This window comes from Vombatus ursinus, unplaced genomic scaffold, assembly GCF_900497805.2.
Source record: "Vombatus ursinus unplaced genomic scaffold, bare-nosed wombat genome assembly UNPS02014791.1, whole genome shotgun sequence".
Lineage (NCBI taxonomy): Eukaryota > Metazoa > Chordata > Mammalia > Diprotodontia > Vombatidae > Vombatus > Vombatus ursinus.
The window spans coordinates 78,750,153-78,768,740 of NW_020954569.1; the positions used below are offsets into that span (position 1 = coordinate 78,750,153).

At 35.8% G+C, this 18,588-nt stretch overlaps 1 protein-coding gene across 3 annotated transcripts in view; it reads left to right on the top strand.

The window, feature by feature from the left end:
* The window catches only part of MALT1 (MALT1 paracaspase), a 79,925-nt gene that overhangs the window by 4,186 nt on the left and 57,151 nt on the right, over positions 1 to 18,588 (top strand). For all 3 annotated transcript variants that reach the window (XM_027868912.1, XM_027868913.1, XM_027868914.1), the window contains exons 2-4: positions 4,091 to 4,257; positions 15,283 to 15,404; positions 16,809 to 16,959. In XM_027868912.1, coding sequence (XP_027724713.1) covers positions 4,091 to 4,257; positions 15,283 to 15,404; positions 16,809 to 16,959 — 440 coding nt within the window. The remainder of the gene's footprint in view (positions 1 to 4,090; positions 4,258 to 15,282; positions 15,405 to 16,808; positions 16,960 to 18,588) is intronic.

Consider the following 18,588-nt stretch of genomic DNA (forward strand, 5'->3'; position numbering starts at 1 on the left):
AGGGGAGACCTGAGGAGGGAGAATATTGCCAGCATGGGGACAGCCATTGAAAAGGCACAGAGTTGGGAGATAGGAGTACTTTCTGTGAGGAACAGCAGGAAGGGCAATACAGCTAAAATATAGATTATGAGGGGGAAAGTAAAGTGTTAAGAAATTAGATAGTGAGGAGACAGAATTTGAAGAGCTTTAAATGCCAAACAGAAGCGTTTAAATTTGATCCTGAAGGTAATAGGAGATCACTGGAGCTCATTGAGTGGGGTGCCATTGTAGTTAGATCTACACTTTAGAAAAATCAATTTGGCAGTTGAGTGGAGGATGGACTGGAGTGATGAGAGATTTGAGTCGAGGAAACCAGTTAGGCTGCTGCAGTGGTCCAGGTGAAAGGTGAAGAGGAGTGTGTATTAGAGTTGTGGCTATGTGAGTGGAGAGGATACCTATATGAGAGATGATATAAAGATACTTGGCAGCAAATTGGATATATGAGAGAGAGGATGGGATTGAGATTTCTGGCTTGGGTGATGAAGAAGATAGTGGTCCCCTTAACAATAATAAAGTTGAGAAGAGGAGAGGGTTTGGGGGGAAGATAATAAATTCTCTTTTGGACATGATGAGTTTGAGGTGCTTATGGAACTTTTAATTTAAAATGTCTAAAAGGCAATTAATGATGTAGGACAGGAGATGGAGTAGGAATGGGTATTATAAATATGAGAATCATCTGCATATAGATAAGTGAACCTGTGGGAGTGAGATCACCAGGCAAGAAAACATAGAGCAGAAAGAGAAGCAGACCTAGGACAGAGCCTTGGGAGACATCCAGGGTTAATGGGTGTGACATGGATGAAGAAACAACAAAAGAGGCTGAGAGGTGGTGGATCAGGTAGGAGAACCAAGAGAGCAGTGTCACTAAAATCCAGAGGAGAAAGAGTATCCAGGAGAAAGTAATCAAGTGTCAGATGCTTCAGAGGGTTAAGAACTATTAGACTTGGTGATTAAGGTATCATTGGTAACTGGAGAGGCTGTTTTGGCTGTAAGAGATCAGAAGCCAGATTGCAGAATGTTTAGAAGACAGATGAGAAGAAAGGAAGTGAAGGCACTGAACATAGAGTTTAGGCAGAAAGAAGAGGATTGATATAGGAGAATAGCTGGTGGGGATGGTAAGGTGAAGTAAGTTTTTTAAGGCTGGGGAAGACATGGGCATGTTTATAAACATAAGGAAAAGAGCAGTAGCAGGGAGAGATTTAAGATAAGAGAGGAGGAAAGGGGGCAATTTACTGGAGAAATTTTGTTTGTTTTGAAGCTTACATTTTATTTTATTTTATATTTTGTACTGTAAGTGGATAATTTTATTAGGTTGTAAGCTTATTTTCTTTTTTTAAAAAATTTATTTATTTTTTGTTTTCAACATTCACTTCCATAAGATTTTGAGTTCTAAATTTTCTTCCTCTCCCCCTTTCCCAAGGTGGTGTGCAGTCTGATATAGGCTATACATATATATTCATATTAAATAAATCTTTGCATTAGTTATGTTGTAGAGAAGAATTAGAACCAATGGGAGAAACCATGAGAAAGAAGAAACAAAAGAAAAGAAAAAGAGCAAATAGTGTGTTTCAATCTACATTCAGACTCCATAGTTCTTTTTCTGGATGTGGATAGCATTTTCCATCTTGAGTCTTTTGGAGTTATCTTAGATCCTTGCATTGCTAAGAAGAGCTAAGTCTATCAAAGTTAATCATCGCACAGGGTTGCTGTTACTATGTACAGTTTTCTGGTTCTGCTCACTTCACTCAGCATCAGTTCATGTAAGTCTTTCTAGGTTTTTCTGAAGTCCGCCTACTCATTATTTATTATGGAACAATAGTATTCTATTTCTTTCATATACCACAACTTGTTCAGCCATTCCCCAATTGATGGGCATCCCCTCAGTTTCCAATTCTTGGTCACCACAAAAAGAGCGGCTATAAATATTTTTGTACATGTGGGTCCTTTTCCCATTTTTATAATCTCTTTGGGAGATAGCCCTAGAAGTGCTATTGCTGGGTCAAAGGCTATTCACATTTTTATAGCCCTTTGGGTGGAGTTACTGGAGAATTTTTGAAGGAATGGCACCCAGGGCACTTACAGAAGGCTTGACCTTACCAGGTAGAAGTGCTGCCTCTTCATCAAGATGCATAAAGGAGATAATGGGGGAAGATGTCTAAATGACATAAGGTGCTGTCTAAATGACATAAGGTGGAGGGGAGAAGGCAGCCTTCTGAGGGAATGGTCAGTGAAGTATGAGGTGAGATTCTCAGTTGAAAGGATGATGAAAAGGGTATGCCTTAGGAGTCTTGAGGAAGGACAAGAATGTTTGTTGTAACAGCCACTGTGGAGAAGGGGATAGCTAATAGATCAGGGAGCAGTAGAATGTTTGCCTTGCTGATGTAGGAGAAAGAACACTGGATTTGAAATCAGAAAGGCTTGGTTCCCATTTTTTACACATATTAGTTGGGTTTCTGTGGAATTATCACCTAAGCTCCCTGAGCCTTTGTTTCCTCAAGTGCAAAATGAGAATCACAATACTTATAGTGTGTTCCTGGTTATGGAATTGACCAGAGTCTTATGGAAAGTGGAGTTTCCTCTAAAGGTGTTAAACATAAAGGTGTTCTACAGTCACAAGAGAGAGCTCAGAGCAGCTAGCAGGTATATAGAAATTTCTGTTATTTGCTTTAGGACTCATTTCATAGCAAAGAGGAAAAAAAAGAAATGATATATTTAAGAAGTACTTAAGAGAAATAAATAAGTATTTATGGAACTTAGTATATTAACTTTCCATTAAAGTCCTATACTGAAGTGATGAGTGCCATATAGTGTAATGAGAGGAAAAGGGAATGATTAAGAGATGTTAAGGAGGCAGAATCAGTAAAACTGGAAAAGTGATTTTATGGGGAAAGAGAGGGAAGGAAGATCAAAGAGAATTTTGAGGTTATAAAACTGGGCAAACACGAGTCTGGTTTCTATTAACAGAAATAGAGAGGTTTTGGAGTAAGGGAAGGTAGGTTTTTTTAGGGGGGTGAGGGGCAAAGAGAAGGTGAAGATAATGACCAGTTATGGACATGTCAAATTTGAAGTAGCAACAGCATATACAGATGAAGATATTCAGCAGGGATTTGGAGATACAGGATTGGAGAGACAGAAGGACTATGGGAGAACTGTGTAGATTTGAGAATCATCTGTATAGAGATAACTAAACTCATGGAAGTGGATGCAATCACCAGTGAGCAATGTAGAGATGAGAACTCTATATGGTCTTGGGGCATATCCACATTTAAGAGTTAGGAGGTGAACTGTATTCCAGCAAAGGAGATAGAGATGAAGTCATTATACTAATGGGAAGAAAACCATGAGTTAGTTTTGGAAGAGCCCAGGTTTCTTTGAGTACTAAAAGATGAAAATTATGTGAGAGAATGAGATACAGAATTAAGGGGAAGTGTGTAAACAGCCGAATGGGAGTTCTGCCTGGCAGAGGATGATAGGAGCTAGGCAGGGAAAGGGCTCACAGGATAGAGATGAGAATTAGGGGAGACATCATAGGTAAAAAGGGCTTCTTCCTCAGCAGACTAGTGGCACTGAGACAGAGGGATTAAAGGAACAGGAGATGGGAGAGTAGTGACACCTAGAAATTGAGTGGTTAGTCCCAGGAAGCATGTGGCAGGAATAAACTTGTTTCTCATCTTCCCTTCACCACCATAGATGACCTTATGAGGATTGAGACTAGATGAGGACATAGGTGGTAGTGTTGGTAGATGACAAAGCAGTGCTTCTTCACACATCAGTGGTGGTGGCAGCCCTTACCCTTATGGGTTGTGTGTAGCACAGTATAGATACCAGTTGTGCAGATGGTGAAGAGAGTGGAGATAGTGCCTTCCCACCAACGTTACCATGTGATGAAAAGGCCTGTAAGATATCTTGGTCAGAAAATATCAGATGATCAGATCTCCCAAGGACAGATTAAATTTATACTTTTGCTTCTTGTTCCCTTGACAAAGTATGAAAGTCTTCTAGAAATTACCACACATGTGGAGTAAGCTCCTAAAAATATTTTTATTTTCAGTTGTCAGGACTTAGAGCAATGTTCTCTTAAAGTATTGGAACCAGAAGGAAGCCCTAGTCGATGTTTACTGAAGCTACTGGGTGAAAAAGGCTGCACGGTCACGGAATTGAGTGAGTTGCTTCAGGCCATGGAACATACTGAAGTTCTCCAACTTCTGGGTCCTCCAGGTTTGTTTTGCCTTTAAATTTATTCATTCATAGAGCCATGGGGGCACTGGGATAACAAAATAGTCTCATTTAAGTAGCTGAATTTTATTGCCATGATAATAGTAAATGTATCTAATAGCTCTTTTTCTGTTATTTACGGGAATAGTGTAAAACAACAGCCTTCTTTTGAAGTCTTCAAATGAAATTGTGATTCAGCAGGCCAATGAAATTGAGAAATGTCTATGAGTAACCAAGTTTGGCCTCTTAACTTTCTGAAGGATAAGTGATTGTAAAATTGATTTTAAAGTATGAGATCACCAACAAAGTGATTTTTTGTTTGTTTGCTTTTCGTGGCAGCTAGGGTTAAGTGGCTTGCCCAAGGTAACAGCTAGTTAGTGTCAAGTGTCTGAAGGTGGATTTGAACTCAGGTCCTCTTAACTCCCATGCTGCTGCTTTATCAACTGCACCACTAGCTGCCCCCAAAGTGATATTTTTTAAACTTAGGTCCATATAAATATCTTCCCAAATTAATGAACATATCTCAAATAACTACTTGGACTCAGAACATTATGTTCTGGGGATACAAATGTGAAAATTGACACAGTCACTTCTCTTTAGAAGCATGCAGTCTAGTACAAGGATGAAACATGTGGACAGATTAATACAAGTTAGAATGTGATGCAGAAGAGAAGCACAAAGGAGATGGATGAAAAGATTTGTAGAAGGGATAGATCACTTCTAGCTAAGGTCATCAGGAAGGACTCATGGTGGGGGCAGCCCCTGAGCTGAATATTGAAAGGAGAAAAGGATTTCACAAAAGCACCTGGTGTGGGGGAGGACAAGATGAGATTAGCTGGAACTTCTAGTGTGTGATGGAGAGGACCTTGAATGCCAGGCCAAGAGATTTTTACTTCAATCCTTTAGTCATTGTGAAGCTACTGAAGGTTTTTTGAGCAAGAGATTATAGGATCATACCTGTGCGTTAAAAATACTGCTTTGGAGACTCATGATGGAAAATGCTTTCCACATCCAAGGAGAACTAAGAGACTCTGAGTGCAGATTGAAGCATTTAAAATTTTTTTCTTGCTTTTTTTCACATCATGGGTAATATTGAAATATTTTAAAACACCTCATATGTATAATGGATATAATATTTCTTAGCTTTTTAATGTATGAGGGAGGATGGAGAGAGAATTTGGAAGGAAAATAATATATTTTTTTTTCTTTTAAGAAAGAAATATTACTTTGGCAGCAGTGTGCAGGTTGGAGTAGAGAGGAGTGATACTGGAAACAAAGGAACTAGTTAGGAGGCTGTAGTTTAGGTAAGAGTTTATGAGAGTGGGAGTGGAAAGGATGAGGTTTGGATGCAGAGACAAAGTAAACAGTACTTAGCAGTTGATTGGCTATGGAACTTCAGAGTTACTTTAAGTTTCTTTAATTATTAGTTGTATGGAGCATTTTTATGTAACTGTTGATAGTTTGAGTTTCTTCCCTTGAGAACTACCTATTCATTTCCTTTGACCACTTACCAATTGGGAAATAACTCCTTATAATTTTGAATCAATTTTTTAGATATTTTGGAAATGAGTTTTTTAACAAAGAAAGTTACTACAAAAAATTTTTTTGCCAGTTAATCATTTCCTTTCTAATCTAAGTTCATTGGATTTGTCCGTATAAAACTATTTACATTTTATGTAATTAAACTTATCCATTTTATCTGATGTGATCGTCTCTATCCTTTTTTGGTCTTGAACTCTCCCCCATCTCAAAATCTCAAAGGTAACGTCTTCTTTGTTCCTCTGTTTTATTATGTGAGCTTTTATGTCTAGATCGTATTTCCATTTGGTGCTTATTTTGGCATATGGAGTGAGGTGTTGGTATAAAATTAGTGTCTGCCAGACCACTGCCCTGTTTTCCCAGCAATTTTTGTCAAAGAGAGTCTTGGACTAGATGATCTCAAAGACTTCACGTTAAAAAGGAAAGTCTTCCCATACTTACTAAACTAAGTTTGAGTTTTGAGTTATACGTGAACATGGAACATTATGTATGAAGTTCTATGACCATATTTTATCCTTTAATTTTGAGAAGCAGGATGCTAACTCACTGCCATCTGAAAAGCTCAGGTATCCCTCCTTTGAAAAGTCCTTTTTTAAGCTTTTTTCCGTAATGATAGAATTAACATGTTTTTTTTTTTCACCATCCCTAAGACAGATTGTTCAGATAGCCTACAGCTTTTTTCCGTAATGATAGAATTAACATGTTTTTTTTTTCACCATCCCTAAGACAGATTGTTCAGATAGCCTACAGTTTTTTTAGGGTTGTACCTAGGATACTCTCACACATTTTAGGAGAAAGGCAAGAAACAAGGAAAAGTACTTTGTGCTTTACCAATTATGTATTGGTTTTGCATATTTAATTTTAAAGTAGTTATGTAGTATGTCTGGAATAAGAAAGATAAGGAAACATTTGTCATTTAAGTATCATTAGGATGAGAAGAAATATTTTGTATTAAGAATGTTCCTCTCCTCCATTCTCCTTTTCATATCTATATTTATTTTCAAATGTGACAATAATTCTTAAATGATATTGAGTTTGTTTTTCTTGATACTTTTGCCATTTACTCTTAAGTGTCTAGCAGATGTACAAATGTTAAAGTTCTTAGAAATTATTTTTTCCTATGTTTAGTTAAATATCCTGTAAGATGTTTTAACAAAACTAACTTTTTTTTAAAGGGGGAATCCCTCCTCTGATTTATCTATGAATTAAGTATAGTTAGAAACAAACAAACAAAAAAAACCTCTAAACACAATGAGGAGATATAAGTAGGACTTGGAGATAGAAAGAGATGTCCTTCATATTTGGTTTGTGTTTAATGAAGCTATAATGCCTTAATCACAATGGATAAATGATAACTAACAGCAGGAGAAGAAAATAATTAGATATATGAGACACTGTTAGCCTAAAGTCTTATGTATCTAAGAACGTTACAAGTTGAGAAACAGGAATTATAGGGCACTGTTTTCGTCACTTTTATTTTAAACGAGAACATAGGGGATAAATGTGCTTATTGCTAGAACAAGTTTGTCTGTAGAGTTCAGTGAACTCTGAATTATCTGCACATAAACTATCTACTTTGTGACTTATCTTTGATGGTCTGCCTTTTTTTAGGTAGCAGATTTTCACAGCATAATTTTTTTTCCCCCTAATCAGTAAGAGCTATCCAAATGGACCGTTTCTAAAAGAGTTGAGCAGGGAAGAGATGATGAGATTGGGTATGTTCAGAAAAGAGGAAGGAGAGAGGTGAATGTGATTCGGTTATGACACAGAATATTTTTCAGATTATTATTTATAAGTTACTGAATTTCTTCATTGGATCTGCAATCCTCTTCTATTATAATCCATCCTCACCTTCTCTTTTATGTAGCTTTTATTTATGTTCACCCATAGATCTTCCACAGGACCTTTTTCTGAGTCTTTGTGCTTTTTTGTGGGTATCAGTAGAATGCCCAGTCATTGAGCAAGCATTTGCTAAGTGCCTGCTATGTGTCAGGCAATATGGTAGATCCTGGACATGCAAGTACAAAGAATGAAAGAGCCCCAACTCACAAGGAGTTTACATTCTAATTGGGGAAATAACAAGTGTATATAAGTCAGTAAATACAAAGTACTTAAATAGGGAGGGAGGGGACTAGCAATTGGAATCAGGATTGTGATGCAGAATATGGTGCTGGAATTGTGTTTTAAAAGAAGAGAGAAACTCGGTGAGGTAAGGTAAGGAGGAAGTGCATTTCAGGCCTGGGGAATGGCCAGTGCAAAGGCACAGATATGAGAAATGGAGTGTTATTTTTGAGGAACAAAAAAAAAAGGCCAGTTTGGCTTTGTGGGATGAGAAATAATGTCTAATGAGGCTGGAAAGATAGGTTGGGGTCAGGCTTTGCAGGTCTTCAAAAGCTAAACATAGGAGTTTATATTTGCTCCTCACTAGTATACCACTAGAGTTAATTGAGGAGTCATATAGTTCTGAGATTAAGGGAAATCACTTTATCAGGAATGTGTAGGATGGATTGGAGTGGTGAGAGACTAAACAGAGAGACAAATTAGGAATTGTGGTGCCTTTGGCAAAAATGGAGTTTGTAAGAGGGAAAGGTTAAAGGGGAAAGATAGTGAGTTCAGTTTTAGACATGTTGAGTTTGAGATGTCTCTGGGACACCCATCTATTATCCACCAATCTCACTGTATGATAGAACCACTTACATTTTCTGGACATAGATTTCCTCAGTGAGATCCCTTAATTCCTTTTCTTACTGTTAAGAAATTTGTTTTACCAATTTTGTTGTGCCAATACAAAGATTGGCAATTATCATGCACCTCTCCATTGCTCTTTGGGTTATCCATAATTTTATTTCTTTGGAAACTGAGATGCTCTGAGATTTATAACTATACAGTATCATTTGGAGAAAATTTGTATTAAAAAGATAGTTTTATGCCAATGAGTAGCCTAAGATTATTAAAAGCACCACATAACATGTTTTTGAACTTTTTCAATGTATTGATTGGTTGTGCTGCTTTTTCCCTACTTTTTCTTTCTTTTTTTCTTTTCTTTTTTTTTTTTGTCTTTAGAAAACACTTTTTATTATATGGGTTGGCTCTCTGGGTTGGGGAGACAGAGGGATACTGGGGAAGACTATGATGATGCAAAAAACAGAAGACATCAAAAAAACTTTAAAAAGCACCATGTAATTTTCCAAATGCAATTCGGTCTGCTCTCTTTAATTCTAAACCTTACTTATTGTCCATTTGCAAAATCTGTCCCAAATATATGTACTACTATAATAATTCAGTACACTGGCCTACTTATTGCTCTATTAAATTAATAACAATCATGATAATAAATAATACTAGCTCACATTTGTAAAGCACTTTAAGTTTACAGATGACTTTCCTCACAACCCTATGAGGTAGGGTATTTTCTTCCACAGCTAAATATAAGTCATTTTAAAATTACTCTTTCTATTTTATTCATATATCTCTCCCTCCATGAACATATTTGAAAGCAAACTATATTCAGAATGTTTGAGGTTGTCATTATTACTATTTGATGTTGGGGTGCTTACTTTTATCTCCTGACTTTAACTATGTCCAGTTATTCCTGCTCACAATTATGTATTAAACTTTTGCTTCAAAATGCATTTAGATTTGAAAGACTGCTGGGTTCCAAAAGCAGTCATTATCAGCACTTTTTTTCTTGACAAATGTACAGAATTATAACTGAGAATCTTATAACTTTGTTTGAATTGCTTAGATAATTCTTCATTGGCTATAAATAACAAATTGATATGATGGAGTCATTTAGAGGGTCTTTTTTCATCCCTTATGTATTGTTTCATTGGAAAAAAATTAGTTGTGCTGTGGGAGATATTTTTGTTATCTTTACCTTTTTTTTTGTTTGTTTTATGTCTCCAACAGAACAGTGTTGATTAGATTACGTAATATTCTTGTTACCTTATAGTGCTTTGCAGTTTTCAGAGCATTTTCGCTTACATTTTAAAAAACAGTATATTTGTTGTTATTCTGAACTTGAAAAATACCAACATATATATATGCAATTATATGTATAAAGAAGAACAAAAAGGAACATATGTGAAACTCTGAATCTGTATTACAGCTTGCTTTTTAAAAATATATAATAAATAGAACATGTTAGTTTCAAAGATGTCTTGCTTGTCTGTTTCTCCTTTCTTCTTTTCTGTGCATTAAAAAAAAAAACACAGCACTTCAATGCTCCTTTTCTTTTCTATGTTTTTGGTATCACTGCTTTTTATTCTACCTCTTCCCTTTCTACTCCTGTTTAAAAAACAAAAACAAGCCCTTGTAACAGATAAGCAAGGTCAAGCAACACAGTCAAGATTGTCCTTTGCTGCACTGAAAATGGCTTTGTTCTGGGAGGGGGAGGCTGGCCTGTAGGGGGACATGTTACTTATAGTTGTAGGAACTTTTAGGGGATATCAGGTCTAGCTTCCTTGCAACACTAAAAGATTTTTTCAGGATTATTGTTAAGGTACAAAAGGCAGTGCCTATTTAGAGTATTTGTGCAAGAGGATGCTTTTGAGTAATCATCTGAAAAGTATTGGGGCATTCCTTATGTCATTAGCTTCTAGAGGTGCAGGTACATAGTCAGTTTGGAGAAGAGTTTTATTTGTAAAGAGTAAAACTATCTTATTATACATTGATGCATTTATGTTGATAGGCACAGTTGATAGATTTCTGAAAAGCTCTAATTTTATTTTAAGTGCATTAGGAAAGAAAATTTCTTAAAAGGAATCTGTGGTGAATTTTTTTGGAAGCAGAATCACCCCCTAATTTATCTTTTTCATGTTTCTAATTTTTGCATATCAAGTCTTCAACACAACTGCATATGCTTTATTTACAGGTGTGGCATGCATACACTTGCATAAATACTAAGTTTCATTATATCATGTAGTATTTTCTCAGGCTTACAGGAAACCAAGTCACCTGTCAGACTACCAGGAGATAATATCTGAAAATGTGTTTATTTGCCCAGAAACTATGCATATCCTTTTAAATACAATTTTCATTTGTATTCAGTAGCTGTCATATATATTCCAGATATACATTAAATTCCATGTACCTGTGCTTCCTTAATTATATTTGCTCAGCATCTCACTCTCATGGAGTTAAATAGGTGGTTGAGGGTAAAAGAGTATACTCCTTTAACACAGTAGATATGTGTAAGGAAGAAAATGAGTGGGTAGAACATGAGAATCGATTATTGAGAGTGCTGTTTTTCACTAACTGAGAGCAATTTTAAAAATAATATTATGTCTTAATTCCCAACTGTGAAGCAACATGCAGGTATAGTAGACTCAGTTTCATGTTAGAAAACCAAACTACAGAGGGTTTCCAGAGTACATTACAGAACTAGCAAATCTTAGATTTGAGAGGGACCTTATTTAGCTCAACCACCTACCTAGTCCAAGAAATCTTTCTAACATAATTCCTGGCAGATGGTTATCTAGCTCAAATAATTCCATTGACAAGAAGTTTGAAGCTTAATGCATTTAAAAATAATAATTCCATTGTTGGACAGTACTATATAGGAATTTTTAAAATCTCATTTTAGACATATATAATTATGTTTCTGCTTATTATCTAATAATATTTGCTAGAGCAAATTATTAAGTAGTTTTAAGAGCATACTATTCCCCTTCTGACAGGGAGGTGTTAAACTCAAATTGCAGAATGAAACATGCTTTGTCAGACACAACCAATATTGGAGTTTATTTTGCTTTCCTGTACATGTTTGTTACAGAGGTTTTGTTTTTCTTTTTTTCCCCTCAATTTGGGGGAGACGGGAGTAGAAAGGAAGAGGGAAGGAGGAAGCTATGGTTAGGGTTGCTATAATAGAAAGGAAAGTAATGGTCATTGACATTTGTTTTTGAAATGCACAGAGGAAAAAATAAACAGAATAAGACCAGAAGGAATCACAAACGGGGGTGGGGAGCCCAGAGAGGAATGAAGGAGTGAGCGTGGTTGGCTTGAGTGCTTCCTTAGAATGTGGGTTCCAGGACAAATTTATACATCAAAGAAGGAGGTCTCAGAAGCCAAGGCATTTTCCAGGGTGAGAAGACTACAAGGGAAGAGGCATCTTACAAGGAAAGAAGGTTACTGTTGGGGATGTTAGGGATGACTCTGGAGAGTCAAGATGGGAACTGAGAGAGGAAGGAAGGATGAGTGAGCATAAGTGGCTTATGCACTTCCTCAAAATGGAGGTTCCAGGAGGAAATTTCTTTATAGAAGTGCTACTTCAGTTGATGTTTAAGTTCAAAATGTAAGAAATGGAAACAAATGAATTGAAAAGTGGTAGGAAAAAAATAATAGCTAACATTTACATAGCACATTAAGTTTTACAAAGCACTATACATGCATTATCTCATTTGATTCTCACAACAGTTGTGAAGTAGATGCTATTATATGAGGAAACTGTGCCCCAGAGAAGTTAAATGGCTTGCCTAGGATTTCACAGTTAGTTTCCAACGCATGATTCTTGGCTCCAGGTCCAGCACTCTGTCCACTGTACCACATAGAGAAGAAAGAATCTAAGTTCTCTCAGGGTTTTGTTTTTTTAAATATTTTTCACATCCTCTAGTGTCTCCTTCCTTTCTAGAATGCCAAGGGTTTGTTACATCATAGAATCAAAAATTTATGACTAAAGAAGATGAAGGATTCTTAAGACCCACAGAGTTTGTGACTTACCCAAGATCACATAGGTTTGAATGTAGAGTTTGAATAGAAGAATAGGAAATTTGAAAAGCCAGGTTAGGGCCAAATCAAGGAGGGCCTTAAGTGCCAGAGTAAGGAAGGAGCTTTGATAGTTGAAAAAACTTTACCTGGGGAGTAGGGAAGTGATCTGATCAAAATTCCAATTTATATTAATCTTTTGTTCAACAATTCTAGTTCTTTAAGCATTCAAGTCTTTCCCTAACACAGTTTTACCACCTTAAAGTTCTTTTGAAAGAGAACTTCTGTGCCAGATATTAAGACATATTACTTGTGATATGAATATCATATCACAAAGCGTTTCCTTATAAAAGTCATATGTTCAACTATTTTTAAATGAAATAAAACCTTTTACTAGAAATTTTCATCCCAATGTCTTTATTATAAATTTTTAGCACCATGGTAGGGCACAGGAAATTTATAATGTGTGTTGTGTTATAAAATATACCTTCATAATAATAATAGTACCTAACGTTTATATTGCACTTAGTATGTGTGAGGCACTGTGCTAAGTGGCTTACAGTTATTGTCACATTTGATCCTCACAACACTGGAGAGTAGGTGCTATTATTTCCATTTTACAGTTGAGGAAACTGAGGCTGACTTGCCCACGGGCACACAACTAGTAAGTGTCTAAGGCCAGATTTAAACTTAGATCTTCCTGACTCCTGGCCTGTTCCTCAATCCATTACACTTCTTAGCTACCTGAATGATAGCCCTTCACAAGAATAAAAAAAGTCAAGTTTATTCTGTAATTTTGTCATATCCCATTGTCTGAAAACAGAACTTTATAATTGTTGACTTTATCTCTGAAGATCTGGGCAATAGTACAGCTATGTTATAGATAATTGAACTGCCTTTTTTTCTTCTTGCATATCTTCTGAATTACAGAAGAAGTCATTGGAACCATTAGCCTATTTGGGTCAGGTGGATTATTAGAGCTTGCCTGGAATAAAATAAATAGATTTAACTTATATTTTTAACAAAACTTTTCACAAAGTCTCATTCTGTTCTTGTGGACAACATGGAGAAGGAAGAGTTGGGCAGTGATACAGTTAGTTAGATTTGGGGCTAATTGAATGGCTGGTCTCAGGGAGTAGTCATTAATAGTTTGATGTCAACTTGGCAAGTAGTATCTACTGGACTGTTTCAGGGATCTTGCTTGGCCCTTTGCTCTTTCATATTTTTATCAATGACCTTAATAAATTATGGATGACATGCTTATTAAATTTGCCAGTGATACAAAATTAGGAAGGATAGGTGAGAATTAATATCCAGAAACCTTGACAGTCTAAAATGTTAGGCCATCTCTAATAAAATAAAATTTAATAGGAATTTATATAAATAACATCCAAATTTGGTTTTTAAAAATCAGCTTTACAGATCCAAGATGGCTAGACAGCAGTTTCCTAGAAAAGAGTACTGATTTGAAATTGGAAAGAGGAAGTTAGGTTTGATGAAAGGAGAAACCATAGCAATGGGAAAGGGGAACAGGCAATCTGTAGGGAGGGAAGTAGCTGATTCTCTCACGCTCAAGGTCTTCAAAGTGTTGGCATGTTGTAAAGGTTGGAGGTTAAACTAGAGGATTTCTCAGGTCCTTTCCAACTCTGAGATTCTATGATTTTAAGTCCTGGGTATTAACAGCCTTATTGTAATGTGTGATAGTATCATTAGAAGGGAACATGTTACTCTTTCAAAGACTATTTTTATTTTTCAATGACCAATTAAATTTCATTTCAATTTTAACACCCACCAAAGGAAACTACTGAAATGTCATTTCCATTTTGCAAAAATGATTGAGTACCTACCGTGTGCCAGGCACTGTGATAGGTTCCTAGTAGGAAGGAGTTTACAATCTAGTAGCAGAGGAAAAATATGCACACTAATAAATTTAATATAAAATAAAATGTAATAAATACAGAAGTGAAGTTCAAAGTGTTGTAAAAGGGAAGAGGAGTTACTGTTTTATCCAGAGGAAACTACTGAAATGTCATTTCCATTTTGCAAAAATGATTGAGTACCTACTGTCTGCCAGGCACTGTGATAGGTTCCTAGTAGGATGCAAAGATGAAGGGTATAGGAAAGGAAATAGTATTACAAGAAGTCATTAGAGTGTGTTTATAGAGGGCCTTGAATTTGATGCTAAAGAGTTTGGGTTAATCTGAAGCAGAATCATAATAACTATAACAATATCTTACATGTGTAAAATACTTTAAAGTTTTCAAAATGCTTTATGTACATGATTTTATTTGACTAATGTTTGAATAATATATTAAAAGATTTGTACCTTTTACACCCCCCCATCATGATATTTTACAGTGAGCAAACTAAAAATGTCTTGGTTTTTTTTTTTTTTTTTGGTTTTATTTTTTTTTTAGGGGGGCAACTGGGGTTAAGTGACTTGCCCAGAGTCACACAGCTAGTGAGTGTTATGTGTCTGAGGCTGGATTTGAACTCAGGTCCTCCTGACTCCAAGGCCGGTGCTCTATCCACTGTGCCACCTAGCTGCCCTTAAAAATGTCTTTGTTAAATGTGCTTTTTTCTGAATAACTTTCCAGAACCATTGCGTTCACTTCTCCTTCTATAAACTTGACATGATGACTTTTGATTGAAAACTTACAGCAGAAATAAATTCACAGCCTAATTGCAAAATTTTCATTTAATTTGAGGAATATTAATTAAGAAAGTTTCTGTCACATGATTTTATTACATAGTAAAATCAGTTTTTTGGGTTTTTTTCCCCTAAAGGTATAAAGATTATTGTAAATCCAGTCTCAAAGGCTATATTAGCAGGACAATACGTCAAACTTTGTTGCCGGGCAACTGGACATCCTTTTGTGCAGTATCAGTGGTTCAAAATGAAAAAAGAGGTAATAACTTTTAAAATTTATATAAGTTCAAGCAGATAGATAAGAAAATTAGGAAAAATAAATTTGAGTACTGAATATGTTTTGGGGAATTTCTTTTAAGGTACTCATGAAAATTGTATTAACACTGCAGTTTATTTCATTAGATATTATTCTAGTACCACTTAGCCCAGTTGGAGTTCTTTGGTCCATTTCCCATATAATCTGGTGCCCCTGACTTTTTGCCCCTTTTACATAATGGAATGTTTTGGATTAATAAAAATGTAATATTCCACATTTAGAGCCTCTCTCATTGGGTTTTTCTTAAAACCTTGGTTCTTTTCTGTTAACTCTAATAATAGATGTGCCATTGAAAAGACTTGTTTCTTGTTTCTTACTTAACTCATAAAAATATTTTACACAAAACAACAGAGGAACAGTTTCTAATCCCTGTAACATGTGAATAATTGAACTATTTTTAAACATTGTAGTATCGTCAATTTTCTGTTACATAACATAATGGATAAGCACTTTTGTGATGGAATAACCTATGCAGAGCTGTCCGTACCAGAAGCTGAGCAAATAGTGAAGTAGTAAGTTAGTGATACAGGTTAAATGAGGGCATTCTGGTTGATCAGCCCCTTTCCTCCTACCCACTTTGTTTACCCCTGTTAAATTACTTATATTTCACAAAGACCAAAGTTGAAGTCTACCTTTATGATTAATAAACAATAAAGCAAGAGGATCATATGAGCACTAAAAATATTTGAAGAGAAAACAAACAGGAAAGGCATAAGAAGTTAAGGGAGGAGATAGCCATTGATTGGGGAATGACTAAACATGTTGTGGTAAATGAATGAAATGGAATATTATGATAGTGAAGAAATGAGAATTATGAAGCAGAGAAGCAGAGGAAAATGTATAACTAATGCAAAGTGAAATAAAGAGAACCAGAAAAAAAAATAGTCATGAAATTATAGTGGTTGAGTTTGGCCCCAAAGAGGCACCTTCTTTTTTTCCCCCCAGTGGTAGGAGAGTTTGGATGTGAAATGCTACAGACTTTTAAAATGTGTTGTTTAGATTGCTTAAGTTATTTTCTTTCCTTTTTAGTCTTTGTTATAAAAGATTCTCTGGGAAGAGGAGAGAGAGGGATCAATTAAGAAATTTAAGTGATATAAAGTCAGAAGATCCAAATAAAAATAAAATAAGGAAAAGTGAGCTTCTTCATGAGGATTGTCTAGATTTTGAAACAATTTAATTGTAAAAGAATTTTTTTTAAACCAGCAGTTGTTCTAGAAGAAGAATCATACATGTTGTTACACATTTCCAGAGATCATGAATTGTGCATATTAGATTTTTTAATTTTTATTTTCTTAAAGTTTACTATTAAAAGAATCATTCCTTTTTTGTTATTAACTTTTGACACAGATTCCACATGGGAATTCACCGGAGCTTATTTTTAATCCAGTGCTTGTAAAGGATTCTGGTTTTTATGTTTGTCGAGTAAATAATAATTCTGCCTTTGAATTCAGCCAGTGGGCACAGCTGGATGTTTGTGAAGTCTCTGAAGGTTCTTGTAGTAAGTGTCAAATTAAATTTCTTCTCATTTGGGAGTGGGAAGGAGAATGGTTGCTTTTTCTCCTAATACTATTTGTCTTGGGAAGAAATTAATAGTATTACTTAAAACTAATTTAAAGTTACCCATTTTTTATTGAAGTTCTTGTTTAATCTAAATTATGATAATAAAATAAATTTCAAATCAGCTGAGAACCCTGTATTGTAGTACTTATTTTTATCCATACCCAGGTGGCTAAGATTTGTGCATATAAGCAAAATAAAGTTCTTCAGAAATCACTTCTCTCTCACATTAAGATTTAATGGATTATCGGTTATGTGGTTCATGGAAATTTCAGTCTGCCTACTATGTATAAGACAATGTGCTAGACACTAGAAATACAGAGACAAAAATGAAATCTTTCCTCAAGGAGCCTGCATTTCTAGAGAGGGGGAAAGGGCAGGACAGAACAAGTACACGGTTAAATAGTTATAAAATGTATTCACAGGAAATGCAAAGTAATTTTGGCAGGGGAGAGTACTGACAACTGGAGGTAATCTAGGAAGGCCACTCGTAAGAAGGGCCACTCAAACTGAATCTTGAAGGAAGCTGTTAAGTCCAAGAGGCAAAGGTGAAAAGGAAGCGAGCATTACTGGTGCCAGGGGATGGAGAGAGGCCAGAGAGGGAATGTCTGGTATCAGGAACTACAATTTGGCCAGTATAACATAGAATATATCAAGTCAGTTTAGAAAGAAAGGTTGTAGCTAGATTGTGAAGGCCTTTAAATTCTAAACAGAGAAACACGTATTTTTTTTTCTAGAAGTGATAGGTTGCTACTGAAGCTTCTTGGGCAAGGGAGAAACATGACCATATCTGAGCTTTAAAAAAATCAGTTTGATGTCCATGGAGGATGGTTTGAAAGAGGAGAATAATGGAGACAAGAAGAGTAATTCCTAGTCTTTTATAGTAATCTGGGCAAGAGGTGATTGGACCCTAGACTAGTAGCATGGTAGCTGTATGAATAGAGAGAAGAGGATCCATCCAAGAGATGTTTTGAAGAAAGAATCATCAAGGTTTGGAAATTGATGGAATATGGGGTAGTGAGAGAGAATGAAGATTTTGGAGTGACTTCAAGGTTACAAATCTGAGTGACTGGAAGGATAATGAGGTTTCAACAGAAATAGGGAAATTAAAAAAAGCTGTGGACTTAGATTTTGGATAGATTGGATTTGAAAATACTATCTAGGTTATTTGAGAATACTAATTCACCTAGGTGAAGAATCCAGAAGCTAGTGAGGGGAGATTGGAGTTCAAAAGAGAGATGGAGACGTGAGATACAGATCTGGGAGTCATTTACAGAGAGATGATAATTGAATTCATGGGAGATTATGCCACCGAAAGAGAACATAGAGCCAGAAGGAAAAAGCAGGATGCAGAATATAGATGTTGATCCAGCAAAGGGAATTAACTGCAAAGGACCACTCAAACATGTAAGGACAAGGACCAGCAGAGAGCAGTATCACAAAAGCTAAGGAAAAAATAAGTTTTCAAAATGAAGGGGTAGTCAAGAGCATCAGATATGACAGAGAAGCCAAGAAGGATGAGGACTAAAAGAAGTCCATTAAATTCTTTAATAAAGAAGGGAAATAGGAA